We start from the raw sequence: 23,447 nt of genomic DNA, 5'->3' as shown, positions 1-23,447 counted from the left end.
TTCTTAATGCCACCGCCACCACCACCGCCAACAACCAACGACCAAAGTTTTCCTTGCTATTGTTTCCAGATTCTCCACTGCTCGACTGCTCCCGTTGATCATGAATTCATTACACAAACCACCAGCAGCTTTCAAATCAACTTTCTCGACATAAAGCCCCCTTTTCATACGGAGACGTATATGCAGAGGAGAGCTGCTTTTTCCTCTTCTTTCGCTCATAATTATAGGTGCATCCTCTCCAACGAGACATACGTACGATGGTAGCAGCGCAGCCATTGTTTCGCTGTGTCCAATTAGCCCAAAAAATATTCAAATCTTATAATTAAACTTGCCATTGTGGAAATATAAATAGGATATTCTTCTCACAACCAACTTCGCCAATAGCGATCGGCTCCAGTTTCAGTAGACACATGCCAATCAAAAAGTTGGGAGAGTATAGCCATCCAATATGGCAGATTGCATACATACATAGCCACACGATTTGGCATATCCCATCTCAATTTATGCTAGACGACGCCGACAGCGATGCATCATAAATATACCCAAAGCTTACAACCTACTCGCTACCCAATGGTTTTTTGTTTTATATAATTTTCGCCGTTCAAATCATTCTGGTCGTAAAATTTACGATCGCAAAAGTTAAAAGATTGAGGGTAAAATAAATCTTGGGGTTGGAAAATAGATGACAATTTTATTGGTGTGGATTTTTGTAGAAACAGGAAATTGAGCCGGATGAGAAACCATTAAAATCCTTGTCGTCCACTTGTACTTCATTGCGGAGTGAAATAAATCTACCACAATCTGCTCGTCTCTCACACGTAAGTAAGCCACCCAGTCAGCCAGCCACAGACGCGCGTCAGTGCTCCGCAGATTTGAGAGACCGTCCCAGATAATTTACGACAAAATGAAATTCGATGCCGATCCGCGACTGAGCATTTGCATTTGCTATTCCTTCAACAAACGGAGAGTTTGAGCTATTTGCATAGTTCGCTTTCCTGAGCACATACAAACACACGGTTTGATTAGGCTTGAGCTTGCTTATCATCTCTTGACATCGTGAGGGTTTACTTTCCTATGTAATTTCGAAATTAAAGTGTAAGGAGTGACTCAGTGTGCAAATAATAAAATGGGGAAATAATCAATAAGTCTTAAAAGTACATTTCGTTAATCAAACTCGTCGGGGATAAATTTGGCATAATTTTTGTATTATCTCTCTCCTGAAAAAAGGGCACGTGTTCATTGTTCGAGAATGTGGTGGGTGTTGTGTGGGTAGTGCAGGAATCAGAGGAATGTATTTATGTAGGTAAAAAATAGCTCTTAAATAATCCATCCAAAATTATTCCAATTTGGTTTACTGCCGCAATTATCAATTAGCTTTGATCCTAAATACTCCCTCCTACGTATGTATGATTGTTGATTGTATCATCATAAAGCTAATCCGTACGTATTTATAGTTCAGCATTGATTCATCGCTGGCTCATTTCCGGCCTATTCCGCAATCAATCTTTGCTTTTGGGAAGCTAATTTAGCCTGCGAAAGGTGTCGTGTTGCCGTGTCTGTTTGCAAAAGGGGTAGAACCTCGAGAGCCCAAGTAGAATAATAATTTATGTTGCACAGCCCAAACCACGGCAGTCTGACACCCTTTCACCACTTTCTCTGCAGTAAGACACAGATTTTCTGTGTTGAAAGAAGGTAACAAGCACTCCGACCCTCCATCCTTCTCTCTCTCTCCTGTAAATGCTGCCAATAATCGAGCAACCGAGTGCAGATTGAGTGATTAAATATTAAACAATAGCCCCGTCTAAATTCAAAGGCTCACATTTATACATACACAAACCAATCCAAACACACTACTTTTTTCTCTTAGGTGATTAGTTTATCAAACAAAATCCATAACTTTTCTGATTAATTTATGTCATAAAATTACCCTGGTGGAGGAGAACGATAAATTAGTTTTCATGTAAACAATGTACTCCACCACCACCGCATCATGCATGCATATTCTTCCTCGTCGACAAGTATTGTCGACGAGGAATGTGCGGTGGTGGTGGTGGGGGTATTTTTCATGAGTAATGTCGGCAAGACGTTGTACATGGTACGACGGTCGACTGTGTTACTTGTTTTATGCAATGCAGTAAAATGCGGAGAGTTTCTGAGCCGACGCGAGCGTGCCAAGTTATACACACACACACACCACCACGGAAAGGAAGGCTAGGCCAGAGAAACGGCGGAATGTGCCCCAATGAGTTGGCCACAGAGGAAAAGTCAGCCAGTGATAAGGGCAGAACAACGAGAAGGAATTCACCAGCCTAACTAATCCTCATCTTCATGTGTTAGACATGCATTTCGTCGCCTAAACGTATATCTATACTCTCGAGGAAGGATGACGTAGGCTCCCTGGTTTAAAAAACACGCATCTAAAATTTAAGCTAATCCGGATGATGCGTCGTGAGACTCTGATTTGGGAAAAAAGTAGGAAAAATTTCCTACCAGCCCCAATTACTTGGTCACCTATCCATTCTTCTAAAAGGTTACTCGTCTTTATCCAAACATTTATATTTATTATGTCGACCAGCAGAGTAGGAGCGAAAGACTGTGGGAGTATCCCACTAATCTTGCTGGTGAGAGAGAGAGCCGAGCAGGAAAAAAGTTTCAATCGCTCAGAGCATTTCCACTTTCTCCTTGAGACTCCAGCAAGAACATCCAGAAACGGAGAGACCAAATGTGCTTTGCATTGATCCGATCTGGTGCCAGGAGAAAGCACGTCTGGGCTACGAGCAGAATGGCGAGAGTGTAGCAGCACCCGTGTCTGCGGAACTTGTGAGCAGAGAAGAAAAACCTCTGCGGATTCTTACCCTCAAACCAATGCGTCAGTCCAATGCAATACGCAAGTACGAGTTTGTTCTCGTGAGCAAAAGTCGACCGGGACGAGATCTAGAATTGTTGGGGAAACTTTCTCACCGAAAAACCCTCCTGGTTTGGGAGAAAGTTGAGAGTTCGGGCCTAACGGTGGCGCCAGGAGCTGCTCGAACTGCTTTGTGGGGAGGAGTTGAAAAAACTTTCCGGTTTATTTATGACGGGATATAAAATCAATTCCTTCACCAACTATCGGCCCCTTTTCTACTTCCTTCAATGTCCAATTTGCTTTATGTCGGAGACTTCCTCTTCTTAATAAAGGAACCATCAGCGGAATGAAGTGTGGACGTGGAATGGAGAAAGCACTGCTGCTACCTCATTTATGCTGGTGCACTTCTCCTCTCTAGCTAAGCGAATTCCGGAGGGTTTCTACCCTATAATTAAATTGAAGGAGGAGGAGGAGGAGAAGCGCTTGTTAAATCTAGTGGAAATTTGAATACGGTTTTCCCCGAATGTAAACAAATTTTAATCTAGATACGGAAAAGATTTTATCTCTTTGCGTACACATAGAAATCGTAAATAAGTACGAACCAGCTCGTGCACTTGTTTATTTGAGAATGGTGGAAGAAACAAGTCCTTATCCAGCCAGAGTATGAAATATGTATAGATTTAAGAATACAATACAAATGTACGTGAAAGCTTTCAGGGAAGATTTCGGATTCAGAAAGGATTATTATTTGAAACTGGGATAAGGACGTGGTGCCAGGGAGTAGATATTTTTTTTGAATTTTCCAACCACAAGATCTCCTACCTCAAGTTTTGTAATCTCGTATCAGTCCAAGCATCATCTACAAATCACGGATTCAAACTTACTACACAACTCAAAGTCTCTTTCTCTCTTTTCTGCTGGTTTCTAGAACCTCTAATCTCTAACAACTCAGGGTTTCAATTTTATATTCATACGAGGAAAGTATAAACTTTCGTATGAATGCATAGTTGATTCCTGCTCCTCGAAACTCTTCTCTCTCTGTGGCCTCTAAACAGATAAAACTTTCTCCTCTCCAGAATTTCCATACTGTTTGAAACAATTATTCTAAAAATTGTTAACCCGCCGCGTGCGCCTCATGCAGATGCCGAGTGAGATAATATTTTCCAAATTAAGGAAGCAATTCCCTACTTATCTGAAAGTTTAATTGGAACTTGGTTAGGAATTTACGAGCCCGAGTAAATTGAGCAGGTCAAAGTTGAACTTTTGCAGTAAAATATTTCATCATGGCCTCGAATTTGCTCGCTTTACATGAGACCACCATTCCAACTGCTGCTTATCTCCCTCCTCCTCCTCCTCTGAATATAAAAACAGCCTTTTTTCCCTTAAGGAAAACCGTGAGGTATTTTTACAGTGAATATTATATTTCCTCTCGCAAGTATTCCACCAGGAAACACAATGAAATGAAAGTCTAAACTGTATGCCTTCTCCACCGACAGGATGACTTAGTTCACGAGGTAATGTTCAATTCCAATTTTTGAGCACGACTCTTCCAACTCCTACTAAAAATTGCATGCCCATCACCACAGGGTTTGTGCACACCAACAACAATGAAGAAGCAGCAGCTCAAGAAACGGTCGTCGTCTCCTCTTTGTTTCTCTCCACGGTTGCTGTTGCTTTCTCTTTTTCTCTCCTGGAAAAGGAGCCCTGCTGCTTGTTGGCAGAGAGGAGGAAGAGAAGACGAAGAGGATATGAAGAATGCAGCAGGAACCAGCAGCCAACCAAGCATCTCATCGTCCCTACGTAGTCTTCCACTCCTCGCAATAATAATACTTTTGCCTCCTCCTCGCACTTGCATTCCGTTTCCTTGCCAGAGTTAGAGCTAGCTAGCGAGAGTGAGAGGAGGGTTGCATGTGGCTGTTGGGAGAAAGTGGGGAGAAAGTATAAGCGGCGCTAGTCTCCAAAGCAGCCCTTTTCCCTCTGAAGTTCATCTGCAGTGCGGCTGTGACTGCCCCACATACCCGACTCTAACCACTCGCAAAAATACCAACCATGCCATCCATCGATTCCGCAACTTCATGCTGTTGGATGCTTTTATGAACCTCGGGATGTGAATCTTCTCTCCGCTAGCCAGCCAACCAACCAAGCTGATACTACTCTCGTGCTGTTACTTCTGCTCTGTGATGTGATGACGGCGCGTGGAAACCGGCTAAATACCTTCCTTTGAAGGTTCACTTATTCTTCAAAACCTGCATCATCATAACATAAAACACATCATCTAGTAGCACGTCTAGTAAAGTGAGTGAGTGAGTGAGTGAGAGGCAGAATTGTGTTATTGTTTCCACCAAAGAAAATTACAATAGAACTCACTCGCTCCTCTCTCTCCAGAGTTATTTATAGATTGGTGAGACGCAAGCAAATCATCCTTCACGATATTAACATTTAAATACGTGTCCCACATGTACGGAGATATGCTCAACTCCTCTTTATCTCGTCTTATCTCTGCCTCCATCGTCTCTCTCATTTAGCTAACAGTATGCGGTGCAGTGTGCGGCAGACCAGGAGCGAGTTGTAGTATGACACAAAAAATGAGAAATTTATGTGCAAAAAATCACGTCTACATAAGTATAACGACTCGAGAGAAATTGCCATTTTCTAACTGTTGTCTGACATCACTGTTGCAATTCGTTATGTTTCAGCGTGAATGAATCAATTGAATCAATGAATCAATTGAACTCTCGGAGAGTGATTAATTGGCTGAGGGGCTGAAAAAACGAGATATTGATACACCAACAGAGACACACCAGGAACAGTGAGAGGGAGATATTACAACGTCTCCCTGTTAACTTAACCTCCTCTACACGTCAATAGGATTAATTTGATCCAGTGAAGGAAATCCAAACAACAAGCGAGGGATTGTTTGTGTATGTACTGTTTGTTGTCACTGTTGGAATGTAAACATGACATCACCTGCGTAGCAAAGCAGCTTGCGATAATTTTTCTTCTGCTTTCCAAGACCAAGACCAAGACGACAAAGTCTCAAGGTTCACTGAAGCAGAGCAAAAAGGATGTAAACTTTTCCTACCAGATTCTTTTTTCCTCGGCGACTTCTTACACTTTAGTGGACTACGACTAGTTTGTGTGATTTATTTGTTTGGTGCTATCAGCCAAACCGGCTTTTTGTATGGGGTTGAGCCGATTTGTTGTTTGGGTGGGCGGCCCATCACTTTATTTTATCTCTCTTAATGAGATTCCTTTCCTTGTAGTGGTAAATAAAGCCGGATGGAACGCCGCTAATTACGACATTAATTACTATGTATAAAACTTCTAGGCTGAAATGAGCGTTAATTGCTCCTAGAGTAGAAGGACTGGCGTTTGAATAATGAAAAGTCAGAGGTCGAACAGAATTTTTTCTGGTGTGGTTGAAAATGACGGTTTGATGAATGTGAGACGCTATATGAATAATATTGGAGGTCAATTTTGGAGCTCGCTCAAAAGGAGAAAGGTATATAAAATTACGCCTTGAGCAAGAAATTAGGATTTAATTTGAAGGGAACATCTCTAATAAAAGTGTTCTTGATAGTCATCACTCTTGGAAAAATTATTACTGGAATTTTTAAAAACTTTGGTTTATAATTTAGCTAAAAACTTATAAAATCGGTATAAAAGAAGGCGCACGTCTCTAAACTGTCATAAACTGACTACCTGCTACCGGCTATAAATATATTGATTTCAGCTCTCTACAAGCTTACTAGAAGCTTAAACCAAAATACAAGTCCATACAAGACTGCTTCAAAATCTTGCCATGAATTAAAAAGGGAAATTATGAGTACACATGTAAATATTTGGAACGTTGTCAAACAGCATGTTAATAAGGATGGAATTTCTTCGTAAAATCTACAGTTTGACATATTTATGTCAAAAATATTCCTCCCCTTCAACCAGGGAGCAACTAATTCTTAGAGAAAACTTTTGCAAACCAAAGTTTATGATGATATTTACTATGTGAATGAAGCAAGATTTCGTATTTTCTCATGATTCTCCTCATGTCTGAGGTTGTTTGAAATCCACACAATAAAAGACCAAATTAAATCATATTATTTTGGTGGCGGTCGTATTGCGGTATTTTCGTGACTCGAACATTTTACCAGATTGTTTCAGACCGTGTTCTCCACAAGATTGCTTTTTGAATTATGAATGGGGAAATTATTTGTGTTTACATCATGAATAAATGTATAGCCACCCAAACAACCCCCACGTCTTTCTAGCACATAATTGCATTTTTGTAGATTCCCAAATGATCCTTTTCCTTCGTCTAGTGCACACTGAACTGAAATTTTGCAAAAACTTGGAGAGGTTTTTTTTTTGTTTTGTAGGCAAGTAGAATGAATGGTTTTATGAACGAGTTTTTTTCTAGTATGAGCTAAAAAAGAGTACATACATACATATACACAAAATGGGCAAATATTGATTTGGGGGAATGAATTGATGGGGAATAGCTACTTAATTACTTCAAATGGTGAAAGTGGGTAGAATATAATGGTGATTAATGTACCTTGTCTGCTCTCCTTTCCTTAAGCAGCATTTGGATACAAAAAAACTTGTAAGTTACACATTCATGATGGATACAACCTGTTCTCATTTACACTCGAGGATTTGCTTGCTGAGCTCCACGGGAAACACCAAAAGCAATAAATTTCTATAAAACTTGCGAAAGTCATGCGGCAACCAAAAAGTGTGGTTAATTTGCTGTTATGTACAAATTTTAAGGTAAAATACACCGAAAGTACAGAACTGAACTGCGGTTTCTTTGTGGATATTCTTTGGGGAAATAAACGTGGACACAAAAAATGCAGTACAACATATAGTTCATAGTTATTACAGGATTAATAATCATTATTATAGCGTATTGTTAATTCATGCTACATATCATGCTTATTTAGTACATTACATTACTAATTCTACTGTTAGTCATGTTAAAATTGTATTAAAAGCCAATCGCGACAGATAATTGAATAAATTAGGAGATGGCGGAAAATGAGTCCGCCATAAATTAAAGATTACATCCAAAAGGACGTCGAGATTGTGTTGCTAATTCTTGAGAATTTAATCAAGGTAATTAAATACCATCGACCCAAATGCATAAGTAGGCAGCTTTCATTTGGTTACTTTAATTATCAGGATTTCTAAGGAAATTTATTCATTTCGACGTTGCGTCAGACAAAGTAATGTCAAATACTTTCCAACTCAACGGTTTTCCGAGTAGTTTCTCCCTGAACGATGTTGCACGTAAGCAAACCCTGTAGTTTATTTATGCGCAATAAAAACGATCCTTTTTCACTCCAAATCTTCTAAGATTCTAACGAAAATCGTTTTCTTTTCTCGAATTTGTCATTCATAAGTTTTTTTAAGTTGTCACAAAAACAAATTCTACTGCAAGTTCAATAAATGTTTTATGTGCGTCATTAACGCCACGAGAGGTGAGACACCAACCAACCAACGAAACCAATCATGAGCCACATGCTAAAGTAATAACGAATGTTACAACGAAATGCAGAAAGTATATTTGTAGTTGGAAGAGGAAAAAGCGTAAAAAAAGTTGGATTAAGACCACTCCCAAGAACGTATAAGTTTTTCCAGGAACAATTTAGCATGTCCAGGAGGCATCGTTCGTGAAGGGAAGTGGAATAAAATGAGACCAAAGTTGGTCGTACGGAGGAGGAGGAAACCTAATTCCCCCACTTTTGGGAAATTGTCTAATAAGCACCAACCACAGAGTCATCAGCACAGTAAATAGCACCATCATGGCGACTTAATACTTTGGGTAAAAGAGAAGAGGACATGGACAAACGGCAACGACTCTCAGCAATATTTAATAATACGATCACAAGAATTTAGACCAAAATTCGCCCTCTAATGTGTGTTGAACTCACAGATTTTCTTTTTCTCCTTGTTTGTCAGAGGAAGAATGGTGGTGATGGAACCGTTCTGCGTAGTGCCTTTGATTTTTCCCTATTCCGAAAGGGTCATCAGTCATCCCATAAATTCCTGCTGCCACGGCTGCCATTTCGCTCCTCGTTTAACACAATTTCCGTTCTTCGTTTATCCCTCGTTTTCACCCATCATCTCCGCCTTTGTTTATACACACATTAGAATCCAAAGACGCTCATCGGCTAATCGGATGAGCCCAGCACTGCCATCACGAGAAGAAAAACTTGTCGGCTCTGATGTAGTGGAGAATTTTCCCAAACTCACCACCACCACAACCTTCGCCCAATGCAGGGGATTATTAGTTAACGCAGATTTCAGTACTGGTGCAGCTTCCATCACGTCTCATCATGCCACACCGACATAGAGAGTGAAAGAGCGTCTTTGATGCCGAATTATTGAACGGTCATTCCATGGTTTCGCATGTAAACCAAGTCGTCGTTTGTATCTATTCAGCAGGTTCGGAAAACTTGTTGACAATAACGTGTCAATAATTTGAGCCAGTGATTACGTGCAACTTATTTAGCACCGAGTGCATGTCACATTTTGAAAGTAGGGTGATTCACTAACTATTTAGTATCTGATCACCACCGTAGGGAAAAGTTGCATAAGTTTGTTAACACCATTTTGCTTCTCAACAATGAACGAGAGCAACAAATTGTTGCACTCTTGCAATATTCAATGATTCCGATTAAACATAAATTTTCGTATCTGATCACCAATCTGATCACCAATTTCCACCCAGTGAGCAAGTACAATTGCAGTCCCACAAACAATGTTTAAATTACACTCTCCTCCTCTTAATAGCAGGAGTAGAACGAAAGTCAATTATTATTTCATGTTGTGATGCCGCACCAACTTTCAAGCTTGATGACGACTCATTCTCACTTCGCGTCATTTTCTTGGACCGAAACATTATTTTTATTGTTATTGATGGCACACAAACACGCTTGAGACTGGAACTCTTCCAACTGCCCCCAATGACTGCCTCTCTTGCTCGGCTTAGGAACAGGGTGCAAAAGGAGAGTCGAGTTTGCAAAGATTTTTTACGGCTCACGACCCAACAGGATATGAGACTCCGGAGCAGTCGAGGAATTTATGACGAGCCATAAAATTACTTCAAAATTTCACTTTAGTACATCAATGACTTGAAACGTAATCAATCACATTTAAATAGATCCGATATCACTGGGAACGAGAGAGCGAGAAATGCCACCCCCGACACCAGCAGCATTATTCAGATTATTCGGAGAGGAAATCTACTCAGAATTCGTAACCCAGTTATAGTTGACTTCCCGGCACAGCTGGAGAGGCCACAATAACAAATAGTTACAATAAAAACTAAATTGTTATATATGGAGCTGGTACGACTCTGATGTAGGCTGTTGCCCAATTTATGTTTGTTTCTTCTCGAAATGTTGCAAAAAGAGGGAGGAGGCGGAGGAGTGAGTGGGGAGAGGAGTGGACACGGAATGAGAGAAAGTGTGGTGGCCAGTATCCGATGTCGGGTGGTCCTTGGCGGCAGAGATAGGAGAAAGTGTCACAAACTCATGCAGCAGAAGGACGCCTATGGTGAACACATGTTGGCCATTACCATATCCATCCGTCCTCATGAAGGGATGGTTGGATGAGGGAGCGGAGCTATGTGACGTGCTGTTTCATAGTATGCCAGCGACTATTAACGGTAAAATAACAACGACAAATGTATCTTTAAGTAATGTTTGTCAAGTCAGATTTTGTTATGGTTTCGTCTCAAAGTTTGAGTAATTTTTCACTACGGTTTTTTAAAAAGTCTGAGCAATAGTTCAGTGGTGGGTGGACAAAGAGAGAAGAATGTTTCACGTGGTGTGTGTCACTTAATCTTTGGAGACGAACTTTCACTTGGCTTCAGGATTCACTGGGAATATTTTCCACCTTCACAAGCCGCACCACCACCACCACCACGCCACGGTATCCAAACAATGACTGCCCAGATTTGCTTAATGACCTTTAACTCCTTGCATGCAGTTCACCAAACAGTGCGAGTCCCAACTTTTGTTTAATTTGAGACGACGGTGGAGCACTACACCGGGTATATCTGCCAAATTGCCTACCTCGGCAGAGTCGTCCCTCCTAAATGCCAATGGTAGTAGTCGAAGCAATCATGTCACGGCACGACGGTGAGCTTTATAACAAATGTCATGAGCACGTTGGCCAACAGTGAGTCGGAATATGGTTCCACTCTGCATCTTTTCAGTCACAACTTCCTTCTACTACTTGCTTGCATACGGAGGCACGACATTCCATTAACATTCAACACCAAATTAGCTCTCCCTCTCTCTCTCACAGCTTACAATACACGTCGTCCAATAGCCGTTCGATTTACTGGGGCAGATTTCAGACAAGCCGCATTGTGTCTGAAATGAGCCGGATGGGCGAGAGGAGGATAAATGGAATGAAAAGTGGAGAACAAAGAGTTTGCAGATGATGATGGATGAGCCACATGTAATTGCTTCCACGCTAAAAAAAATTAACGCACTCTCGAGATTCTCTCCGAGTGAATAAGTGAAATCCTTGTATCAACCCGACTCGTAAAACACATCAACTTAAATGACTGAGGTACAGATGTACAATGCGCCATAATGTGCGACCAGACCAGCCTAGGCTATCTTGTGCACGGTGGAGTCACTCAAGACGGACTGGGATAGGATAGAGGATGGGAGAATATGCGGAAAAAAGGGAAAGGAACAACTGGGGCACAGCACTTATTTCTTCTCAAATGTCACCAATTGTTAGTTTTGAGAGAGAGAAGTACAGAAGCAGAGGAGCGAGGCCGACTTATTCGCTCGGTTATTGGATGACAGAAAGTGGTGTGGGGCTGGAAATGGGATAAGAAACTGCACTGATGAAATTCAGCCCTTCGCCTTTTTGGTTGACAGATGTTGTTTTACATTCAAATTCAGGCAGCAGCAGGAGGACGACGATGAGGAGGACAATAAACAACAAGTTAGCCAAGTGGTGGTCCGTCTTCTGGTCTTGTGCACTGCTCAAGCTCCTGGCTTCCTTTGCGAGGCGAAATTTCAGAGTGAAAGCGAGCATCACACGATTTGTCAAGCAGAAAGAAGACGAGAAGAGTCAGCAGTTGGTTGGCGCAAGATTCACCCAAACACTCTGTCTGAAAACTTGAGGAACATCGAAGGCGGCTCAATCCAAGCACCCGGTTAATTTATGGCGGACCAAATGGCCTTTTACTATCCGAGCAACCTTTCTCACAATGGGAAGGAAGTCCGTTCAATCAAATTCCACCACCACCACCACCGGTGGAGGCATTGAACAAATTCTGCTCATGTCCTCCTCACACTTTCCCATTGTTCACCAACCAGCGTCTACCTGGTGCCCATTGTGTCCCTTCCTTCTCAGCAACACAACCCTTGCAGTTCCTTCGTCGTCCTCTCCACGACAAGATTTGCACGTTTCTGTATCTGGATGAATTTCCAAAATCCGAATCAAATCCACTTCAGGTGCTCACATACTTTCTCCACTTTCTCAACCCCGTATTCCTAATTGCCCCAAGGCCTTCACAACAATCAGAGAGAGCTAAACCAAACAGCAGTACAAAAAAAGAGCTGCTTCCTTTGTGGTCGAGTATGTGATAGTGATTGGAAGTAGAAAGTACCCAGAGAAGGAGAAAGCTTGTTACTTTCTCAAATAAATAATGCCCACGGACGAGATAAGTCAGCCATTAGCTCTCCGAGAAGTTTTCACCACCACCACCATCCATGAAATAAAGAGTTTTAGTTGTTGGCAGCGGCTGCCCCTCGCTTCTTCTTCTGCTGCTTCTAATAGTAAGTAACCTGTTCGCTGCTCTCACTGACTCACTCACTAACCAGCATCTCTCTCCCTCGAGAGAAGAACAAGACGAAGGGTGCGAAGTATTTACAAACGCGACTTTTTGGAGCTGGATCAAAATCAGGGAAGAAAGTAAAAGATGGACGGGCCAGCCAATGCTTCTAGATCTGTGTAGGTAGCCAGGGAGTTAGTCTGTTAATGCGATGACGTGTGTGTGTGAGGTTATTGGAACATGTTGGCCGAGATAAGGGGATAATAGCGCGAAAGAGAGAGAGAGGGCAAACAATTGCGTGAGGATTTCTCCAAAAACTCCTGGGCTCAATTGTAAATTTTCAATATAATGTTGCCCACATTTCGTCCGTATTTAGAAGAAGTAGTAGAAGAAGGAGGAGGTGGAGGAGGAGGAGAGGAGAGAGAGATGTGGCCACAACAAGCGTGAATAAAGAACTCACAAGATTTTGCAATAGCAACCGCTTCGTAAAGCGATGGAGAGTGAGAGAGAGAAAGAGAAGAACTTTTGGCAAGCGCATTTTCATGCCGTCTCCAGCTCTGGATACTCACCCGGAGATACAACTACTACTCCGGCCACTTGGCTTCACTCTCATTCCTGATCCCCACTTATCCTCCGCCACAGCCGCGGCCGCCGACACAGAGAGAAAGCATGGTCGTCGTAGCAGCCGTGTATGTAGTACGGGTGGTGATGATGATGGTCCTCCTCTCCAAGTAATAATGCACCACCACCAACCAGCACCACTCATGGCTGGGCCCTTGGTCCTTGTGCTTTTGAACACACCCACGACACAATATGTCCACCCAAGTAGTCGTCCCACCAACCGCTGCAGATCTTCTCCAGTGGTCGTTGTCATCATTCAAAACAATCATATTGTCCAGATAGTAATAAAACCGGAGGAAAAAACAAGCAACACCGCAATCAGCAGACGCCTCGATCGCTTCTCTTTTTTTGCCAGAGTCATGTTTTCTTTCAAGCCTCCAATTACCAGACCCACAGAAAGGTTGCTAAGTAAGCCAATGAGTTTCTCATGTACTGCACGACTGGATCTCGTTTGTGCCAAGGTGTCATTGTTATCTCGACTCGTAAGTTTTAAGCGCATGAATATTACATATTGGATGTACTTCCATGAAGTGGGCCACTCGAGGGAGGACCAATCTTCACACCACTATGCACTGCCTGCAGAAAGAAAGGGCAAGAGTCGTCTCTGCTCTGCGACAAACGCTATAAATATTTGAAAGTCACTTATCCCAAAAAATCCACTTTCCACTCGGAATTTTTGCTTTGATGTCGTTTGCGAAAAAAAACGTATTTTTATATTATTTAACATGTATCAGTTAGACTCGCATTGGGAAAAGTCTCAACGACATGTGAGTGTACGATACGATAGGATTGCACCCTTTCTCAAAACCTACACATGTCGTTGATGATGTTACATTTCTCTCCTCTTCTTTCTCCTCATGGTTTACACTCACAGCGACCCCATGTAGCTTTGATTTATTGCCATAATAATTTTAAGACTTTGAGTATGTGTACTAATCGTTTTTCACACACACACATGAGACACAACAAGCACTCTGCACCAAGTTGAGCGTGGCTCTATAAAACTACTTTCCTTCACAACTAGTGTCCCACTGCACATTTGTGACTTTATTTTTTGCGCAAAAGAACAACCCAGTAGGAGCGAGTGGTAGCCTTGGATGAAGTCGTTCGCAAGGAAGGATTTCAATATTTTTCTCAAGATTCAACACTTTCCTGCATGTGTCCTGGGTAGCAAATGAGATTCAGACGATGGAGAGACCGCACGACGACACGACAGTATTATGGCACGCAATCCACGTTTATAATCAGTTTTGGTTTGATCCTGTACCTTAATGATCACGGCCAGCGACCCATGAGACACAAACAAATTTCATCATATTAGCCAATTTTGTACTGCGTCTTCTCGGGGCTTATCTCATCTTTTGAGGAGGAAACAATGCCAATTTATTTACTATCTTTCAAACGAGATTATTAGTTTTGCAATAAAGGAAAGACTGTATCGAGTAAGGAAAAAGTGTGAGGAAGACACCCACCGCGTTAAAGAAAAACTTGTTTAAAAGTTATCACCAAGTGCAAAATTTCACCCCTTAAAAACCCTACATTTCTATTAGAACGTAATTAATTGACACAAAATACTAATCTTTTTCCATCATCTCCATGATTTGTTGAGTGATGCTAAACTGTGACATATCCTGGAAAAGTGTATGTCATAACAATGGACAACCTTGGTCGAGTTGAAGAAAGTTGGTTTTGACCAAAGGAGGAGAAAAGTATTACTCTTCTTGTCTACTTTTTCCCAGTGAAGGCAAAATCACGACGTTACTTTTGATTCCTATTCCCACGGGATGCGAGATGTCTTATTTGGTTTGTGTGTCCTCGCTATAAAAAATATTGCTCAGCGTCTTGGCTCAAGTTGGGTTATGCAAGTCACGTTTCCTCTTTTTCCCCTTCTCTCTTTCTCGGTTATGAAAGTTACACGAAAGTACCCACCGAGTTAATACCGGGGGAAGAACCATGTTGAGTCAGTTTCGCAACAAAGGACGGGATATTCATAATCTTTCGTCTCATTTATTTTATTCTTAAAGTTTCTTTCTCCTTTGAAGTACAGAGAATAGTTTTTTTCTTCTTCTTTGAGACTGGACGCACTCGCAAGTAGCTGATTTGGTTAAGGAGCAAAATCATTCAAAATATCTGCAGAAAAAATCTCTACTACGATGTTTTGTATTCTATTCTGCGTCAAAATTTATGAAAACACTGATAATGTTTCCCAACCGTGAAGAAGAGTTGGAAATGGGAAATATTGTCCAAAGAAATTTTCACCATCGACCTTGTGTAGCCTTTTGAAGACTAAAGAGTTCTCGTACAAAGTCCTTTCAAACTTTTCCAATCTGATGACTTCCTTCCTACAAACCAGTCGACAAGCCAGAAACTAGAAAAGTTGTTGAGACCCCACTAAGCATAAGTATAAAATCTGTTTGTGGTGGAATCCTTTGGAAAAAAGTTTCCCCTTCCCTATGTTGAGCATATCTTTGTGAAAGAGGACATTTATTCCTCTTCAAGCATAACTTCATAACGTGACAATTAAATATGAATTAATCTAATTTAGTAATTTAGCCGTTATACCCATTTTCATGTCGTGTCATGCCCATTAGATTTGATTTTCATAGTTTGAATATTGACTTAAGATTGTCGAGATTTAGGGTAAAATGGGATCGATCAAATCTCTCCCGATGTAGGAAATATAAGTGCTTTGTTCTATTCTATTCTGTCAGATGCCTCGAGTCGAACTAATGAATGTCACAGCAGTGCTGGCTGTCAAGTGAAATTCAGTTTTCTACATTTTTCTCAGAAAAAGGATGAAAAACCCGCAAATTCGAAGGAAAGCAGATCTACACCGACACTCGCTCAAAATCTGCGTTCTGCTGGTGTCCACAAGAGAGATAAAATGGAATTTGGTAGAAATCTCGACTCAGGTTTGAGATGAAGAGCGCAAAGGAGAGAGGGAAAAGTGGAAGAAAGAGAAAGCGAGATTGAGAAGCAGTTTGTTTATTGCAATGAAATTCCACACTGAGACTTGGCCAGATACGAATTGATCGGCAGAGATACATACGCACACATACGGCTCAAGAAGAAGTGATGGAAGGAGCCGCTTTCTGAAAACATGAGTAGCAGCAAGCGAAGAAGATCCACTCCATGTTTCCAACTGGTCTGATTTTATTTTTATGTTCCAGCCTATCGAAGAAAGTCGAGATTTATTATTCCGAAGGGGAAACAAGGCCAAGGTAATTCCACGGTGGCGGTGGGAGAGAGAAGCGGCGGCGGCGAGATATAATACGAACGAACCAATGTACATATACCGGCGTTGTCCCAATCCAGCTGTCAAAGAACGATATGCAAACCCATTTAGCCGACTTGACTTCCTCCTTCTTCTTCTGCTTTACCACCATTTGTCACACCAACAACTAATCAGTCGGCTTTTGCGACATTTGCCAATATCTTGAGGCTCAATTTGATTGGCAATCGATCACCCGGCCGAGCAAGTTATATAGCTACGAAATGATAAATAGTATAAAAAGATAAAATACTTTATGGGCTGATTTATTATTGCTGGGTGATTATGGTTGCAGTGCGTCAAGCGTTTCGTACGTATATAATTGTACAGAAATATTTAGGTACACGGTTGGTTGCAGTGGGAGGTATACATTGTTCTTGGTAAGCAGTTGTAGTTGTCGAGTAAGCAGGAATTATGACAATCACGAAGGACTTACCCTCCCGCTACGAGGATCATTTGCATCTTGAGAGTCTGGTTTTAAATCGTGACAATTTTTAACTTTTGCACGCGAAACTGAGGTAACGAACGGTTAGCTTGATGACAACAAGTCATTGTCATGTGTATTACTGCTACGAGCCATGATATGCTTGCAACGCCGCTTATGCATAGCAAGGCTCGGGAGGCGTCATTGTTCGTAGCACTTTCTCCCAAACCGAGTACTCAAATTGATTCATTGTTAATTTGCACACTTGGGCTGATGAGAGTCCACTCGACACATTTATCTAGCCACAAGTGTCAGTGAAATATTTACACAGTCTGTCCTCCATGATTCCCTGACTCATTTTAACAATTGCTTTAGCGTTGCGACCAGTTTGAAATATGAGACGGTTTGACTGAGGGGTAAAAAATGAGACTTTTCGGTTTTTCCGATTAAGGTTTACATAATTTGGTAAAGTGTCCAACATAATAGCTGCTGGAAACCTTCAACCTTGAAGTTCATTCTGAAACTTGTCATTGAAAATTGTACAGATAGGAAATATTTAGTAGGCCGTGTTTTATAAGAACGTAATGGAATATCGAGTGCGGCATGTGGGCAGCCAAGCATTGCCGTTGTTACATGGAGAAGTCACGCTTGTGATTCTGCACGAAGGCGACTTTCTACGACATAACGTTTCCCATGTAAGAATACCAAGCAAGTTGAACTCAAATTCACCCCTACATTTCTACTTGATCCGAATCCGTTCATATCAGCGACCTTCGGTTACGAAATGAAAACTGACATTCATTTCAGAAATATTTTAAGTCACGAGTAATGTTTCAAAAATAAACTAGGTTTCCATTTCGTAACAACTCCCATTAAATTGCAAACTGGACATCAAGAGACCGTTAAGCGTAAAACGACCAGCATATATTTTCAGCACCCTTTCCATTCCCCACGCAATGGAACCTGACAGATAATAAATTCCGGATTCAAGTGTCTGAATCAACAACGGCGTGTTCTCAACAACAGCGTTACCGTTTTTTGAGAGTGCAAATTTTCTTCTCTGGATTAGAAGGAATATTTACTTATTAGAAACTTGCATGACCTGTTTTTACACGCTGCTGTTGGTAGTGGCTTGCTTTCTCTCGCGTAGGAACACAGCAACAAGCAAGAATTGTGTGTCCTGGCCTGTGTTCCTTGCCTGGGTTCATTTTGGTACACGCACATTTTGTCTTAAGCCTGGGGTCCCCTGTAGCCATTCTAAAATATGGTCGGAGGGTGAAATTGCATTCCGGGTTCCTTATCAAATATTTAATGCCTGTTATGCGCTAGACCGAGGCAGGGCTTACTCCCTCCTCGTGAAGTAATGTGATGTGAGCGAGTTTTTTCAGCACATGGACATGAAATGAACTAAAATTATGCACACCGCTGCCTGCCATCACCAACCATGAACACAATCAATATCCTGACCAGGACTCTCTCCACTAAATGAGAGAGCAACTGAGAGAGAGGAAAAAACTTTAAACCAAAACTTTGCATGATACATGTGTGTGTAGACACAAAATCGATGAATACTTTCTCCCCGTACTAATAAATGACATCGAGCTGATTACTATATTAAAATACGTTCAACAAAGAATTGGACATGCGAGTGACGGACTTGATCAAAAGCTGAAAAGAAATCGAGCCTGGAAAGAGTCTTCTTTTCTTTGTGAGCTGAAAAAGAGCTCGAGAAGACTAATTCTCAAAGTTGTGAAGGGAACAAATGCGCTTGAAGAGAGGGAATCAGGCGACTGCACCTTCTTCTTACTTATCCACTCACTGAATGGTGTAAGATGTGAGTGGGCACGGGAAGTATTTTACGAGGGAGAGAAATGGGTGATATAACAAATGAAAACATTCATTTCTTTGGCAATCCTCCAGAAAGAATGGCTCTTCTGTATTAAATGGAATCAGTGCTTTCACCACAGGTACGTACGGACGACCGACGTAAGACGTTCTCAGGGATCACCACTCCACTTGATGAAGTGCACTCGAAAAGAACAAAGTCACATAGAAATATGAAAAGTCAGTAAAAATCCGTTATGCTCAAGTTCTTTTTGCAATTTGAATAATTATTTATGTGTGACAACTATTTAAATAATTAGAACTACAGAATTCTTAATGATTCATTGGAATATGATGGATCAAGTTTTCAAAATTATTATTAGTATGCAGAGCACGGGTTGACCCAGTCAAGGACAACTTATTACGAGCATCACGGGAGTCCCTGCCATAAGACAACGAAAGGGCCACCTTTCGCCATCTTGCAACCAGCCTACGAGATGACGCTTTCCCTTTCTTATTTGTACAAAAGAAGGTTAACAAAGGAGACATATTTATGATTACGTTGACATTCCAGGGTAACAACTTCCGGTTTGCTTGGTTTCTGTTTCTTTTGTGTATTCATCTATTTTTACTACTTCTACTACCACTACTACGACACGGAAAGTACTCAGACGACGAAATCAATCGATAAATAGTGTCTTATTTACTCAAATCGTGATATCTTGGAGCATTATGTTACGACCGTAATATCCAGCCAATTGTGTTTTCGGCTCAACTCTAACAATCTAATGTAGCAGAAACCCACACTGAATATGTATGTGTACGAATCAATCAAAAACTCATATTCCAAACTGGTCACCATTCACTGTACGAAAGAGTGCTGCTGCTTTCCACCTACGAACACACGCTATTAAGTATACGAGAAATTGGACACGTGCAGGTCAAGCCAAGTCAAATCCGGAATTATGCTATAAATATTTTAAAGTTTCCTTATCGCATAATTCCGTCCTTGTCGATGTGGATGAAAACATTGGCACACAAGTTTAGATTCGGTCGGCCAGTTAGAAGGATGCGGAAGTAGTGTGGAAGTGTAGTGCTGACAAGCATAACCATTGATGAAGATGGATGACAGGAGGAGCCCTGAGGCAACGGCTGGTCGAATTATTGCTTTCTCCCCAAAATCATCATCTCGAATGGTCAGTTTTTTGCAGTAAATTTCTGCTCAGATCAAAATTAGAGCAAAACATGTAAATTATTCGGAACCCAGTCTAAGGACGGTCTGCCACGTATTGAGTGCGGTGTAAGATCAGTGCTCCTCATGTAATCAGTTCCTTCTTCAATGAGTAAAAAGAATGGCTGTTCGAATGGACAATCGATTTATTCATATGGATGAAATTGTCCCATCGGTTTCTTCGCCTTCGTTTTCTTTCTCCCATTTCCATTGATTTTGCTGTCAACGTTCCAACTCTGCACTTTAAGTGAAATGAAATTCACTAACCCGTCCCCATTGCACATTATCTCGTATGAAAAATCCACAAAGGGCTCTCAAACTTTCATGTGATCAAAGTCTGGAAGGAATTTTACTCCAAAAAATATTTCGGTTATCGGATCAAGATTACATTGGCTTAAAAGTTACAAAACACTTGACTTGGCGGTAGGAAAATTAACAGCACCCGGTGAAAGTATTTACTCATGTAAAGTTATTAAACATTCCAGATGAGCTGGATTGGAACCGATGCCAACGACATGATAAATGACCGGAAGAGTGTTGTGACGGGTTGGGATTTCCTCCTCACATAATTCTCACATTATGTGTAATACGGTGAACCGTACAATGTCGGATCGAACGGTTCACATGATGCTACTCGTATTATTTGTGAGGAGGATGTGGATGATGCCAGACAGTGTTACCAGGTCAGTTTTTTATCCAGCGACCTCATCCTCATTGGGTGAATATTGCTGGAAGACGGAATTATTTTGACATATCGTCTTGCCGTTGGCTGCAGTCTGCATGTAATTGCACTGCAACTTTGCAAACATGCACGTGGTAATTGAGTCGATTAAGTGTGTGTTTCACTAACGAATGCTGCACTCTCACACCGAATGTCTTCAATCTTATACGGAATCCACAAGGTTAAGAAAGTACTGAGCCAGGTATGTACAGCAAGTTGCTTCGTCTGGACTTTGAACATAATCTCAACCTTGTGTTGTGTACAAAATAAAGACGACGACGGCACAACCGATCCTGTTCCAAGAGACAGCTTAATTGGTTTCGTTTATTTTTTAAGAGAAAACAGTCGTATGAATGAGTTTGGACGCGATGTTGACAAGGTTCGGAAAAATGAGAGACTGGCCGGAGAGTAAGTTACACTTAAATGAGGCGACGAGTCAAAAAATAAATTCCGTATTGATTGGACTCGTACTTTCACCAACACTGTCGTCCGAGTTGAATGGGGCCAACGAGCAAACTTCTTGTCGCATAACCCCGACAGTCCTACTGCTGTTTTTGTTATCGTGCTTTATGGTTTATCGCAATGCCGCGATGGTGACACAACCAGCAACACGAGTAAGTCTAATCCACCGTGGCTGTTGACTGAGGAAGGGAGAAAGTAAACTGGGCAGCGTAGCAGAGTATTAGCAGGGCAGGTGAGAAGAGTCAGCCAGACCGCTATTCCACCACTATACAACTCACTTAATAAGACGGTCGGTCGCGGTGGAAAAAGTTTGCGTACAAAACACAAAACCTACACACACAGTCAGCCCAATAATCAACGGAATTAAAAAATAGTATGGTACGCTCGCCCTCCGAAACGCAAACTCTGCCGCCCTCGCTATACTCGTATTGACGACCCACGATGATGATGGTGATGATGGTAATGGCAACAAAGCAGCCGTACCGGTAGAGTTCACATGCACGCCACGAGCACAAATTTCAATCTGACAAATCCAGCGTCCGAAATCCCTCCATTGAGCCCTCTCACTCTTATTGTCTCTCAATTAAGATGTATACTTTCTCGGGTCTAAGAGTGTGTTTTACCACGGCTCAAGTGGGTGGTGTGTGTGTGGGAGTGCATACAAGTGTCCAAAGAAGGATGATGGAGATGAAGGAGAGAGGACCGACAGGAGCAGTCGGTGGACTGGACGGGTGTGAGAGTCACTGTGCGCCATGTGGTTTTACGGAGGATATGGTGCCGCAGTCGGGCTTCACAGAGCAAGGAGGAGATAGCAGAGGGGAACCGGGTCAAATTACTGGCGCAATATCCACCACCACCCAGCCATCCCTCCACGACCGACATCACCGTCAAGTGTCTCCAACTACTTCAGCAGAGAGAGACTCGAAGGATGCCAAGCAAGGAGTTGGATGGTGTTGGGGTCAATAAGTCTCAAAAAGCCCTTCCCTCCCTCTCTCTCACTGAAATCAAATTGCCCTTTAGTGACCTATGAATAATATAAATTACGCCGTGTAGGGAGCTTAAGCCCGTTTTTTAACCACTCCCACCACATACATACATACATTTTTAGCATTGGAGGCTTTTAAATGTTTTGTGTCCGCTTGTTCGGCGGAAGTGAAAATGGAGGCAGGAGGAGCAGCAGGAGGAGAGGCGGTTGGGTGAAATAGGAGCGAAATGATTTCATTAACTTTCTCCTCTCGACTTGGAAGCCGAGAGAGAAAGTCTCGTCCTCTAGGTCGTCGTCTTCCTTCCTCCCTCTTGCTCAATTCAAGTCTCAAGAAGAGCACTCACCAGGGAAGACTTGGAGATGGATTTGGGAGAATAGTGCTGGCCCAACATCCTCCTTCGTGCTGAGGGTACCAACTACGAGGACGGGATCTCCTCCTTCGCCAAAAACTACACAACTATGTACTACCAGCAGGTCTCAAACTCAGCAAAATCTTAAATTCCTTCTCACCATGGAATCCGATTTTCGATAAAAATCCTAGAAAACGATCCCAGCCATTCCACTTTTCTTCATCGCGAGAGCCAAATATTATACTTTTAGAGACCTCGAAAGCAGCTATACACATGTATGTGCAGTAGGTTAAATTCATGTTTCAAATTTTCAAGCCATCAACATCGTGACTATGTGCTATTGGAATTGCATATACGAATAACACCATCTCACAAAAAAAAATCCGCATTCGGTTGCATTTGGCAAGAATAACAAGTCACAATTAATGGCATTTCGGCACCCGAGACGACGTATAAATCCAAAAACAACAAATAATACTGCATAATACTTCCAACAACTGTTGGCTTTGGGTTAAAATTTGGTGTGTATGTAAAAAGTATACATTTCGTTTATTTAACGCCAGTAGGAAATTTCTACTAGGAATTGGCTATGCGAATTAGGATCTTATATTTTAGGGGTTTTCTCCACGGTATGATTATACGCTGTTAGTCTAGACATGACAATTCAATCGTTTGCATGCGCAATTCAAGGTATATGTGTGCGTGGACCGTTTGTTTGTTGTTTCCACGCTTTTCATTACTTATATAACTTGGCCAGCCAGCCTGCAAACGCAGTTGTTGGTGACCAAAGTACGTACAATGTATGTACATCACGAAGCGAGTGAGAGCGAGGAAAGCGAGAGCTGGATAAATTCCTGATTTGCTTCAGCCATGTATGTACCTAGTGTTTTAGGTTGGCTTAGTTTTAA

General features: G+C 41.7%; 1 protein-coding gene across 10 annotated transcripts in view; it reads right to left on the bottom strand.

The window, feature by feature from the left end:
• LOC110851000 (potassium voltage-gated channel protein Shaker) overlaps window positions 1–23,447 on the bottom strand; it is a 111,564-nt gene that overhangs the window by 29,556 nt on the left and 58,561 nt on the right. For 3 of the 10 annotated variants that reach the window (XM_035853199.1, XM_035853200.1, XM_035853198.1), the window contains exon 4: window positions 7,398–7,415. The exons of 3 other annotated variants lie outside the window; for them this stretch is intronic. In XM_035853199.1, coding sequence (XP_035709092.1) covers window positions 7,398–7,415 — 18 coding nt within the window. Of the gene's footprint in view, window positions 1–7,397; window positions 7,416–8,775; window positions 13,115–16,978; window positions 17,325–19,661; window positions 21,927–23,447 lie in introns of those variants that run through there. 4 more of the 10 variants (XM_035853206.1, XM_035853207.1, XM_035853201.1 and 1 more) reach the window with 4 other exon arrangements.

Source organism: Folsomia candida, unplaced genomic scaffold (assembly GCF_002217175.1).
Source record: "Folsomia candida strain VU population unplaced genomic scaffold, ASM221717v1 Fcan01_Sc006, whole genome shotgun sequence".
Classification (NCBI taxonomy): Eukaryota; Metazoa; Arthropoda; class Collembola; order Entomobryomorpha; family Isotomidae; genus Folsomia; species Folsomia candida.
This window is presented reverse-complemented; position numbering and strand designations above follow the sequence as displayed.